Source organism: Poecilia reticulata, chromosome 20 (assembly GCF_904066995.2).
Source record: "Poecilia reticulata chromosome 20, P_reticulata-male-v2, whole genome shotgun sequence".
NCBI classification, from domain to species: Eukaryota; Metazoa; Chordata; class Actinopteri; order Cyprinodontiformes; family Poeciliidae; genus Poecilia; species Poecilia reticulata.
This window is the reverse complement of record NC_088849.1, coordinates 21,343,682-21,356,795: the sequence shown is the minus strand read 5'-3', so window position 1 is coordinate 21,356,795 and position 13,114 is coordinate 21,343,682. Positions and strand designations below refer to the sequence as shown.

Genomic DNA, 13,114 nt, shown 5'->3' with positions numbered 1-13,114 from the left:
AGCAAACTTGGATCTTATTAATCTTAGCCTTGATAAGATCTACAAAAGCCAATATGTGTATGAAAACAGTCAGGCGGCCGATTTCATGAAAAGTCCTCAGTCTTCCAGAAATGGACTTGTTTCCATATGGCAGGAAGTGTCAATTCTCTGGCCTAGATAAAAATAAATCCCAGTCAGCGCTCTGTCTGAGGACCTAAAATTACATGCAGACATTTGACTGGAATTACTGAAGTGCTGATGCTCCCAACAGTTTTATTAAAGCTAACATTATGAAGCAGAAACAATCATTTGGGTTCATAACATGTTATTAAACTGGTCAACAAGCTGCATGTACTTAAAGGTTGGATTTAGTCTTACTTAGGGAGTCTACTGCTGTCCACATTATAGCTGAGACCTTTAGTCTACTAAATGAACATGTAAATGTATATTAACAGATATTAAATATGCTTCTGTCATATTTAGTCATGCCTTGAATATACAGCAAGTGGGTAGGAAATTACATTTATTTCATGGTAAAAAAAATGCACCAATCCACAGAAATGCTGATTATTTCTTTGACTAGTCAGCGTGTCTGGTGCCAGTGTGGCTGACTTGGAGTGATGTAACACCAAAAACAATCAGTAGTGGTATTAATCACCTGTCTACCACTGGCAACAGTACATTGTAGCCAAAATTACGGTGGCCCAACAGGGTCAACAACAAAAGCCACAGTGGAAGTTATCCTAAAATGGGAGCTATGCTACAATAGATGCTAATGCTAAAATAGAGGTTATGCTAAAATGGCACAGTGGAAGCTATCCTGAAATGCTAAAACAGAAGCCATGCTAAAATGGAAGCTATGCTAAAATGACAATTATCCTAAAATGAAAGCTATGCGATCACGGAAGCTAATGCTATGACAGAAATAATGCTAAAACAGAAATCATCCTGAAATAGAAGCCATACTACAATGGAAGCTAATGCTATATCAGATGTAATGCTAAAATGGAAACCATGCTAAAACAAAAGCTATGTTAAAATGGAAGCTATGCTAAAACTGTAGTTATGGGGTAGCTTCCATTTCAGCATAACTTTAATTTTAGCATAAGTTTCATCTTAGCATATGATCAAATGGAAGTTGTGGTAAAACTGAATTTATACTAAAAGGTAAAATACAATAAACTTGCTAATGTAACTCACATTTTGGCATAACTTCCTTTTTAGCATAATTTCCATTGTGGCTTTTGCATTTTGTTGACCTCTCTGGTGTACCGTAGAATTTCAATACTGACAATAAAAAAACATAATGCTGCTTGTTTGTAGCCTGGCTATAGCTTAGCTTTGACTTAACTGTGGCCAGGCTGTTGTTGTTGATCTTGAAACATCGCATCTTTCTTTATTGTTTTGGAGATATATATATATATATGTATATATATATATATATAAAAAAAGCAGTGCATATTAAAATGTTTTGTTTTTGTTTTTGACAGCTGGTGGTGAAGGTGGTCATGAACGATGGCAGCTCCAAGACTCTGATGGTTGATGAGAGGCAAACCGTGAGGGAGGTTCTGAACAACTTGTTTGAGAAAACTCACTGTGACTGCAACGTAGACTGGAGTCTGTGTGAAACCAACCACGAGCTGCAGCTTGGTGAGTTCCTAAAATGCCACCATCTGGTGATGTCACAACGCTATCATGGTCTGTGCAAAGACACGAGGGATGGAAGTGGCAAAAATAAACCAAACTCATGTGATAAAGCGTTTAAAATAAGCAATGAACTGATGAGCTGGTATGCACCAAGCAAAAACAAGTGGTAAAATTTAGTTTAGCCAAGTATTTTTGTCTAGTTTCTAGTGCAAATGTCTGAGTGCACTCATCTTGAGGAGTCCTTGTTGTGTGTGAATGTGTTTTGTTTTGGTACCATCGGACCACACAAAGCTTTACAAGAATTTATCCTCTTCCTTTGGAAGAAAATGTTTCTGTTTCACAGCCATACAAAAAAACATAAAACATAAAATCTTACCAAGTATTTTCGTCTACTTTCCAGTGCAAATATTTTGAAACGAGGCAAAACTAACTTACAAGTAACATTTCAGCAACATAGGGAACATGGGAATAATTATAAGTGAAATAATCTGCCAATGGAACAAGTATTTTATCATTTATATTCAGGAATTATTTACTTAATTCAAGTAACTGTAAAGTTACTTGAAGTTAGTTTTCTATAATATTCTATAAGATGTTTGCTCTAGTCTAGAAACTGGATAAAATATTTGATGGGATTTTGTGTTTTTGCAGTGTACAAAAACTCTAAAACAGGGGTCACCAACGTGGTGCCCGCGGGCCCCCTGTCAGTCGCCCACGGGGCAAGTTCTAAAAATAGCCATTCTCATTAGGGAGCATTGCCAAATAAATTATTTTATATTTTTACATTGAAGTAGTAAAATTTGTTTATATTCAGAATTAAAAAAAAAGCTAATTATAAAAAAATTTAAAATGTAAATTTTTATGCATAAAACTCTTCTATGGTTAAAGTTCAGAATATGCGCCTGCAGAATGTTATCGGAGGGCAGCAGCGCCTGCTGCTCCCTCTCTGCATAGCTTAGAGTGGGAGGAGCTCTTAGGTCTTTTTTTTTTAACTTGAAGTAAAAAAAAATAAAATTTCCGAAATTTTAATTATCGAACCCTCTTTACAATTAAAATTGTGGAGAAAAAAATATATTATGCGTCAAAACATCTTGTACGTAGCGCACATCTGAGTCTGTGGGGGTCAAAGGGCACCCAAAGCTTAAATCTTATTGGTCAGTTTGCTTTTGTTTATTTGGCGGCTCGGCGCTTTTTCTGTAAGCTAAAACTGAATGAGCGGAGTTTGAACCTCCCGCAGTTCTAGGAGCGGTTCGGATTCCGGTTGAGCTTTTTACCGTGTTCGGTTCTGACGGGTCGCCGGTTATGAGCTTTTTGATGTTTCCCGAACCGGACAGTTAGCAGGTCACCCGATAGCTGACATCTGCCGCTCCTACTGAGCGTCGCGCTAAGACTGTGTGTTAAACAATTTAATCTAGTTGAAACGTTTTCCAAAAGAGTAAAAACTAAGCAAACAATGTTGCTTCACCTTCTCCTCCTCTTTCCGAGGATCACAGGTCGGCTCCGCTTCCATGTATTTATTAGTATTTAGCATCGTTTGTGTTAAAAAGGCTTTGCTGCTTTAGTGGTTTAAGTTTGCGCTGGTTTTGTGCGACGCGCACATGATGCGCATTGGAGAGATGCGCACTTACAGGTCAGGTGCAGGGATAGTTTTGTGCTACCTTATAATTTGTCGGACATTTTTTTCTCTGCACAATTTGTTAATAATAAAGAGGGATACAAAAATATACAATAACTTTTCTTTTATTTAAAGGAAAATCTCACAGTGCGTCCAGCAGCTGCAATAATCCAGACTGTCAGTCACTTGTGGGAAATTTAGAATCACACAGAAAAGCTAAGAAAGGGAATCAAACTTAAAACTAAACTAAGAGCTTCTGATCACATAATAGCAATTAACCATAGCCATGGTAATAATTACTGATAACTATTGTGAATAGTCCCTAACATTAATATTATTAGACGGCATGTAATCATATGTATTATTGTTATAAAGGCTGAGCCAAGAAAAGTAGCCCTTCGTGTTGCTCTGGACCTGTGAAGTAGCTCCCAGGCTCAAAAAGGTTGGTGACCCCTGCTCTAAAATAATGAAAAGAAAAAACTAATTTAGTAATTTCACTGTGGTCAGTGGGAGGATTTGCTTCAGAGTTCATCTTTCTGGACACCCCACTACTTTTCCCCATACTTTTTGTATTTCATTTCCTTCTTATCCTGTAACATGACTTAATGTGAGCAAGTGGATTCAATCTGACATCTTTTTAATCAGATGTCAATCATCTCCATCTGTCTAAAATAGGATCCTCATGGTCTCAGTTGCGTTAGCTAAATTAACCAACGTCACATTATCCAGCCATGTGCTACTATGTTGCTGTAAGTCCATCAGGAAATGCTGCATGCAGCTTTATTTGAGCAGTTCCTGAAACTCCCCATGCAGTGCGACGTGAGGTGAACACAATGCAGTATTGAACTTTTGGAGAACTATTTGCAATAGTCGAATGACTCATGACATGTGCTAGTATTAGCTGTTTTGAGAGCATGATGATTGTGGTTAAAAAGTTCACACTTCCACACAGTTAAAATTAAGCTTCTCTTGTTGAAGGAGCTGAATGTTAACTGGTTTGTTCATGTTAAAATGGTAGAGGTCGTTAAAGAAAATCCTTTTTATGAACTTTTTTGTGGGAAAACAAAGACATTTTTATTGGCTTTGGACTTTCATCCACAGAAAAAGTTTCATTTTTTTTTTTAAACTTCCACCAAAGTGTAGATTTAATAAAACTCTATTTATGTTGGCTTATGTACATGGGAGAACAAAGATTTAGGGTCCCGCACATTACAACCTGCGAAAACTAATGCATCAAAATATCCACATATTTCCCAGTCGACACTGTCTTGTATTTTATTAACTTCACATTCTAATATACTAATTAAAATGAGTTTAATTAATATATGTTCATACAAATTAACTTCCTGGCACCATGTTTAATTCCTAACAGGAAGTTGTGGTTGTTTTGAAGCAATCTGATTGGCTGACGTAGATTTTAGCTTAGCGCCACACTGCCCCCTACGGGTTTGGCATGTTCAAAACAACTCTTAAGTGGTGCATATTTGTGTGGGTTCATGTGGATAAAAACTTTCCTGAAACCAATATGATTTTTGTTTTTTATAAAGACTCAACTGCATGTGCATTTCCTTCCCTTTAAAGTTTGTTTGCTCATTTATTTGTGCTGCAAGTACAAGGCAAGGTGACGACCTTTGCCCTACTTTTATATTCACAGCTGTGCGACAGATTCCCATTTCCACCATGACTTATAAGCAAAGAAAACATCCTTTGTAGCTGCTGTGACTGATGAGCACGAGGACATGAGTTGTGTTTTCTGTCATCGTTGACTAACCTACAACTCAAAGTAAAAAAAAACAAAACATGTAGATGATTTTTAAACTTCTGCAAACCTTGAGATTGTTACACCACCTCTGCTGACCTTCAATCTTTACCGAGATTAAGTTGGGTCGAGTCAGGCCCAATAAACACCCACTGAGCTTAACAGCAACACGTCTTCAAACAAATCTGCTACTCTAAAATGTCGCCATGTGCTCACCAGTCGCGCCAGTGAACTGAAGTTCAAAGGGACCTCTGCTCTTAACAGTTCATTCCCCTGCAGCTAGCGTAACGATCGCAGCAGCCAAACTGTAGTCTGAAACCGTGGCAGCAATTTTATGTAATGCCTAGCTTTTCCCCAGCTGGTAACCTGTAAATAAAGACTGTCGTAAAACTGCATTCAACTGCCAACTGTGATGGAAATTTGAAAGACTAAGTCGGTGGGTGGGCAAGAGGGGGAAAAGGAAGTATGTTCATGTGTTTTTTAGAGTTCAAAGCCGCTAAATGTCCTCCATGAAAATTTAAAAAGTAGCATTTTATTCTTATTTTGGACCATTGTAAGCTGCAGCTGGTTTAAAGGATTTGTAAAACATGTTTGGAGTACTGTTAAGTCTAAAAATGTAAAATAGTTTAAGTCAAATTACACAAAAAGAGGTAAGCTAAATTTTTAACAGAATATTTTATGTATTGAGAAATTTGGTTGTTCTTTATTGGCATTGTGTGGCTTCTTGTACGTAACAAAAACTAAATGTGTTCCTCAAGGCTCCATTCTTGGGCCACTTCGTTTCCACCTCAGTTTATAGGACATCTTGTACCATAAATTATTGTTTTTGGTCCCAAAAAGCAAAGCTAGCAGTCTGCATTCAACTAGACACCCAGATAAAACAACAAGCTAATGCTAACATTATTTTGTCATGGGTTTATATAAATAGAGGAGTCTTGAGCTTACTAAATTACATTTTTATGAAGTTTTATGATTCAAAAGGGACATTTTAGAGCCATCATTGTGTTTAACTCTAATTTTAAGAATTGTAGTTTTGATTCCTCAGTGTGTTTTTGTTTTGACAGAACGGACATTTGAGGACCACGAGAACCTGGTGGAGCCGCTCCTCGCCTGGACGAGGGACAGCGAAAACAAAGTCCTTTTCCAGGAGAGAAAAGATAAATTTGAGGTTTTCAAAAACCCACAGGTTGGTCCCGTCATTGCTTTAAAGAAAATACCAGGTTTCAGCTCTTTGTACTTAGCATGACATCGTACAAGTCCTGGACGTTTGTGCAAATCCCACGCTGGAAAAAAAGGCATTTTTCTTTGTTGAATTATGATATATCCGCAGGCTGACCCTTTTCTTTAATGCCGTAGCTGCAATATATCAGACGCAACAGCCAAAGAGATCTTGGCATGTTTGTTGTTATAATGGGACGATTTACAATCTCAGAGAGTTTAATGGATTCAGTCTGTTGGCAGAGACAAATAGTCCGGCTGGAGCAGCGCCGAAGCGCTCCATCATTCACTCCAACGAAAGAGACAGAACATCTCTGTTCATTTACATTTTTTACCTTCTGACAAGTGCGTCCAAACAGGTTTTCCTTCCGGGGATTTTCCAGCCATCAGCAGATGGAGTCTGAAAGGAGCTCTAAATATTTTAGAAACAGAAAGACGGAAAAGTGAAATGCTTTTTCTTTTTCATGGATGGGCTGTATGTTTGAACAAAAATAATGGCTTAATAATGACATCACAAAGTCAAGAGGTGATTTATGGAAACGTTTAGAGTCCAGGAAGTTGAGCTGTGGAACAATTTTTTATCTCTAATTTAGCGTGCAAGCTTGCTAAGGTTTGTTAAACTTTCTATGACCTACATGAGAAGAGTAAAAGATACTGATCTACTATCCTGTCTACGGTACATCTTCTCACACGTTAATGTTTTATACATTTTATCATCAGACAATCAGATGTTCTGAATGATTTAATATTTGAATAAGAAAAAAGAGCTTTCCCTCTTGTTAAATCATAAAGTAACTGGTAAAATGTATCGTTTTTTTGATCAAATTTTAATATTTACACCAAACTTGATAATGGTTTGTCATGTAGAAATAACTTTTTCAGATTGGTTTTCCCTTAAAGATCACGTGAAACTGTATTTTGTTTCAGGTTATCTTGGATATTTAAAGTTTATTTAACTATATGAAACATTTAAGCATTTAAAAAAGGAAAAAACAGAAGAAATATGTTTAAACTTTGCATATTAGAGGTTTCTGAACCTCCGCAACCAGTGACAGTCTTAAGCTTAATTCTTAAATCAACTTTCTTCCTGACTTTCAGAACTTTTATCTCTGGAAAAAGGATAAGAAAACTCTCAAAGACATGAAAGACAAAGACAAGGAATTGCTGGTGCAGGTAAGTAAATAAAATTTCCCACGTGTCGGTAGCTAGATGTTGTTTCGCCGTCTCAGATTGCTTCATAATGTTTTTGGTTGTGCAGGAGAACTTCTGTGGAACGTCGATCATCGTTCCCGACCTGGAAGGCGTTCTGCACCTCAAAGAAGACGGAAAAAAGTCGTGGAAGCAGCGACTCTTTCAGCTCCGAGCCTCAGGAATTTATTACGTTCCCAAAGGAAAAACCAAGGTAAAGGAACGAGGACGCTCAGCCACAACGGATCAGTGAGGGGTTCTGATCAAATGGTGCCATATTTCAGTGGTTCTGATGTTTCTTAAAGCGATACCAACCTATTTATTACTGGTTTTACTGGCCAACAGGACATCCATTACATTGTACATGAGGATTTAACTTATAACAAGACATTTTATAATTTATCTGCCAGTAGAACTATAACTTTTTCATCAATATTAAGAAAGTATTTACTTAAAACAAGCCTCTAAATCTTGCTGAAAATGTACTTTTAAGTTAGTTTGTTTGATTTCAAGTGCACTAAGATATTTGCACTAGAAGCTAGTTGGTAAGATTTTGTGTTTTTGCAGTGTACGGCTGTTAAACAGAAACATCTTGTTCCAAAAATTTGTGTGGCCAGGTGGCACCAAAACAAAACACATTCACACACAAGAATGACTCCACGAGAGGAAGATTTAACCTTTGGAGCGGCCTAGTCAAAGCCCATAGTCAAAATTGACAGAAAACGTGTGGGGGGACACACCAAAGAGTGTTGGATGGCTCAGTGAAAATGTCGATCTTGTTTCCAGTCGTCCCGCGATCTGATCTGCTTCGTCCAGTTCGACAACGTAAACGTTTACTACGGCAAAGACGTGAAGAACAGATACAAGGCCCCGACTGACTTCTGCTTCGTTCTGAAGGTGAGTTTGTTCGTCTCTGCGGATGCTAGCAACACAACGTTGAGCTCTGGCAGCTGTTTGCCTGACGGAGAAGCTGAGATGCAATAAATACTTTAACTTGAGGAAGTGAAAGTAGACATTTTAATCCAGTTTATCTGAAAGCTGTAAAGAAGGGTTAGTTTTGTTTAGCACTTCCTTGTACTTTATTTTTTAGATCTTACTATTGTAACTAATAAGCAGATGCATGAGAGTAAATATAGCAGGAGTGAGAGAGGAGTGTAGACAGAAACATGCTGACAGAATAAATATGAGCCGTTGGATGATTTTTTTAACTGTTAAAAGGATGTGAAACTCTTTTCTCTCTACTCTCATCTGGGAACGTCAGAATCTGCTCAGTATTTCTTTGAAAATCTTTACTTTATTTAGCCAAGTTCAATAAAAAGTTGTTACTCTGAAACTGCTAATGAGTAACACAGTGAATAGCAACAGAAAGCAAAAAAACAGGGCAAGTAAAAAAAGAAATACTTGAGATTTTACGCTTTAGGAAGAGTTAAATTTGTTTGCAAATTTATTGTAAGGCCTCACATCAGAGGAAATGTCTGCTTTTATTTTGTTTTGAAAAAGGATTATGATAGGTATTTTCCTAGAACCTACATAAAAGAACCACAGACAACGTATATGAATTTTATGACAAAGCTTCTGCAGCAAAAGGAGAAGACTCTGTCAACTGCTTCTCAGAGCTGTTCACAGAGCGTTCTGCCAATCTTTGGGCAGAGCTTGTCTTTTATTATCAAACTTCAAAGAGGGAGGATAGGCAGGATAGACAGCAGAGGAAAAACAGCAAAGGTCGTAAAACAATTTACCTAAACAACTAGCAACCCAGTTCCAGATGCGATATCTGATTTACGGCCTGAGCCCGGTTCAAATCTTGGTCAAACTGTTTCACCTGAAGATGAACAGGCAACTGTGACCCCCAGGTCAGTTAATACACACACTAAAGAAGAGAACATTTTAATCTGCTCGAACATTAGACTGAATATGAACTAAAGTAACAACAAAATGATAATACAAAAATCTCTATCATTCCCCTTTTTATCATTTTACCATGTGTATAAACCCTATTCAAAAGCCAAGCATAGAAAGAAAAGAAATAAAATAGAACCAATAAATGCAAGAATGTTTTTTTTTTTTTTTCCTAGTCTAAACATAGAAATTACACAATGACTAAATTAATATATGAATAAAAGAAATGAACAAAAACAAAAGAAAGAAAGAAATAAATAAAATGCAGGTTTCTCATCTCTAACACCACTTGTTTTCACATTTTCGGTGTAGGAATCATTCAGCAAATGATTAATCTGTTTATTGATTACAGAACATCATCATTGTTCAGAAAATCGTCAGAACCTCGAAACAAGTCATTTTCATTTGTCTCATAGGATGCCTGTGCTAGCTGATAACTAACAACAGTTGTGTTAACTGTTTTAAACAACATACTTCGTAGGCAAGGAATAATGCAACCCGTAAAAAGACAGAACAGAACCAAAACAATCAGAATCGGTGTCATGAGCTTTAACAGTAAAGTCCACCATGGACCAGACATGAGCCATGAAAACAAATCAAAAAAGGATGAGCCGCGTGTTCCACTCTCCACATATTTATTTTTTTTTTCAAGATCCTCCAGCTCATATAGAGCATCAGAAATGGTTCCTCCAGTTCCTGTTTCATCAGGAACGAAAGTGCAACACGTTGGGCCAATAATTTTGCAGACCCCACCCTGAGGGGCAGTGAGGAAATCCAGAACAACACGATTTTGCATAACCATGTTTCTCAGTTCAGTCAGCTCTTTCGCAGTGCCATTGGCCAGCTGGTATGTGATGTTGATTAGTCGCAGTAATCCGTACCTGTTTATCTCTACGTGGTCCCGAATCTCACCTACTCCAACCCACGGAAACAGACCTTGCATGAATTTTTCTCCGCCGTTCCAAATCCTGAATTCCCATGGAACTCCAGTATGTGTAGTTAGGCCCCCATCTTTTGACCTCTGACATAACCGTTCGTTTGGAGCGGGTACGTGGATCATCTTGTGCTCTCCTGATGAACGCAATCGGGTTGATTAACGGAACCACAGCACACAGTCCTCCCCAATTTTTCGGCAAAAACATGTACGCTTCATTTCCACATATGAAGTACCAATCTGCCAACATCCGTGAACCATAGTCTCCTGGCACTATGGTACTGCACAGCGTTGTCTCCTGTTTCCTCTTTGTCTTATGCGTGATGTTGAAACTCCTCTCCTGAAACAAGTCGTCACAGTCTGGGTTGTCCTTCCAGACTTTGCAGTGTGGAGTCATCCTTTGACCCCTGCAGGCTGTGCAGTCGATGAAATCCTGTGTCGGTTCGCAGTAGGTGTAAACTTTGTTACACAAGTTCCAAGGTAACGTCCTAGAATAACATGTCCATTATTGTAGACACAGTTCCCCAGAGATCCTGGTTTAGCTCCTGCTAATGAAATGATCTCTGGTATCTTCCATACAGTTTGTTGAGATGATGCAAAAGGAAGTACATCGTCTGCGAGTGAACAATTTAAAAATCCAAACAGACCTTGCACAGCCTCTCCCATTCGGAGGTCAGCTGAATAGTCCTTCTCGCGCGCTCTGTCTCCCTTAGGGGTGGGACGCGCCGTGGTGTGGTGCTTAGAACATAGAGACACATCTGTTTGTTGTCAGTAATGTCACCTGGTCGGAGGCCTGAGTTGTGAATAGAAACCGGCAGCTGCGCACACACGTAGCAGTTCACAGCATGTCCCTCATACGCGGTTCTATTCATTAGTTTCCACCACAGGTTGGTGCTGTAGTCGTGTTTGTGGAACTCAGGCTCACGTCCTCCTCCAAACATCAAACATACTGCTGTCACAGCGCAATAGAAGATCCATCTGGCATATGGAGTCCCCATTGCTGCTCGGCGCACAGAGATGTCAGAACCCCCAACCTAAAGACGGGGGAATCTTAAGCGTTTCTTCACCGGGTTTGAGACGAGCTACCCTAAAAAATAGCCCCCTTTGAAGTCCGGCCTTCCTCCCTCCGCCTACTTAGGGGTTCAAACACTCTCTGCAGCTTGCAGGGACTGAGATGTATCCAGCTGCAATCTTTACGGCTGTTTGGTGTGGTCATTAGCACCTGGAAGGGTCCTTCCCAAGCATGGGCTTTTGATGACCTTTATGTAGACCCAGTTTCCTGGCTGGATGGGGGTGGTTTTATTTATTTCCTGTAGAGGAGAACAGTCAGACGGCAGTAAATTTGCATTTAACACCTCTTTCTGTTTCAGGATCCTGATCATATAATCTACCAAAGTTTGTTCTTCATCAGCTTTCTGTAAGTCTGGAGCAAACAGAGGCAATATGTAAGCTCTCCCATAAATTATTTCAAAAGCAGGCTTTGCTGGAACTACTTCAACTCTTTTAGAAAAAGCATAAATCATCACCAAACAATATTTATGTGGTCCACTTTGTGTGAGTTCAATAAAGTCCATATGCATTGTTTGAAATGGATGAGGGTTTTGGGAAACTTCCTCTTCTTGGTCTAATGTTTCCTTGAGGATTGTTTCTGACACAAACTGGACATGCAGTACAAAAAATTTTTTAAGTAAGAATTTAATCCATATGTGGTAAAATGCTGTTGTAGCATAGAGACCATCCCCCCTGTTGACACATGACAATGTCCATGTGTCAAAATTGCTGCCGCTCTAAATAGAGATTTTGGAAGGACCGACTTCTATTTACTGAAAAAATGTTATCATCATTCAGTGTCGCCCCTTTAATTATCCACATTTGTTTTTCTGCGTTTGGAGCATTATCTTGCATGTCTTTTAACACAGCTTTGTCTATTACTTGAGGATCTTCTATCTGTATTGAGAAATTGTCTCCCCCATGCTTCCCAGCTGCAGCTTCCCTTGCTACTTTATCAGCTAATCTATTGCCACTTGAAACCTCATTCTGTTCCGTGGTGTGCACTGCACACTTACAAACTGCTAGTTCAGCTGGTAAATGTATGGCCTGCAAAAGATTCTTAAGCAAGGATGCATGGGTGACTGGTTTCCCTGTAGATGTTATCAAATTCATCAAAGCATAACTCTTCCTAAATAAAAATGACCATCCTGAAATTAAACCAAAACCTCAAATCCTCTAATTTTCCATTTCTTTTTGAATTTATTGACTATCAATCAAATCTGGATTAAAATGTTCTAGACTGAAGTCTAGAAAATGTTGCTTTTAATCACAATCATCAGTTTTTAGTAGCCGTTTACAAGGTTGCTTAAAGTCTCAGATTTTCTCTTAACCTCGCATTTCAGACAAGTTAACAATGGATTTTTATTTTAAATTAAATGGTCAATAATTTTATCCGTTACTCAATTTAGCAGTAAAATTTCTCTCTTCTCAAAACAATTGTCATTCATCCCAATATAAAACACACAAACACAATCCCAATCAATTTATAGATTCTTTATATAATTAAACTCTAAGTTAAGCGTTTCAGTTAAATGCAAAGAAATACTCCATAGTATTTCAACACTGCAATATCAATTAAGTTCAACACTTAGATATGTTTAATTTAGTTCCAAACTTGTATATTTATTTCAAAGAAAATAAAACATTTGCAAATCATTATTAGTTTTGAATCTAATAATTTTAGTTGGTGTAATTTAGCCGTATCACACTCAGTTTTTTTTTTCTTAACTTTTAACCATTACAGTTTTTTCCTTCACAGTTTCCCAATCTATGGCTCGTGGGCCCTAAGAGGATCACTGGTCCTCTGTTAAGGACTGAGTTAATG

At 38.2% G+C, this 13,114-nt stretch overlaps 1 protein-coding gene and 1 long non-coding RNA gene across 3 annotated transcripts in view; one reads left to right on the top strand and one right to left on the bottom strand.

Annotated features, from left to right (window-relative positions):
• LOC103456777 (uncharacterized) overlaps window positions 1–13,114 on the bottom strand; it is a 32,066-nt gene that overhangs the window by 3,416 nt on the left and 15,536 nt on the right. The window lies entirely within an intron of this gene.
• Window positions 1–13,114, top strand: part of apbb1ip (amyloid beta (A4) precursor protein-binding, family B, member 1 interacting protein) — a 35,494-nt gene that overhangs the window by 15,249 nt on the left and 7,131 nt on the right. For both annotated transcript variants that reach the window (XM_017301868.2, XM_008396511.3), the window contains exons 6-10: window positions 1,470–1,629; window positions 6,065–6,186; window positions 7,317–7,391; window positions 7,477–7,620; window positions 8,193–8,303. In XM_017301868.2, coding sequence (XP_017157357.1) covers window positions 1,470–1,629; window positions 6,065–6,186; window positions 7,317–7,391; window positions 7,477–7,620; window positions 8,193–8,303 — 612 coding nt within the window. The remainder of the gene's footprint in view (window positions 1–1,469; window positions 1,630–6,064; window positions 6,187–7,316; window positions 7,392–7,476; window positions 7,621–8,192; window positions 8,304–13,114) is intronic.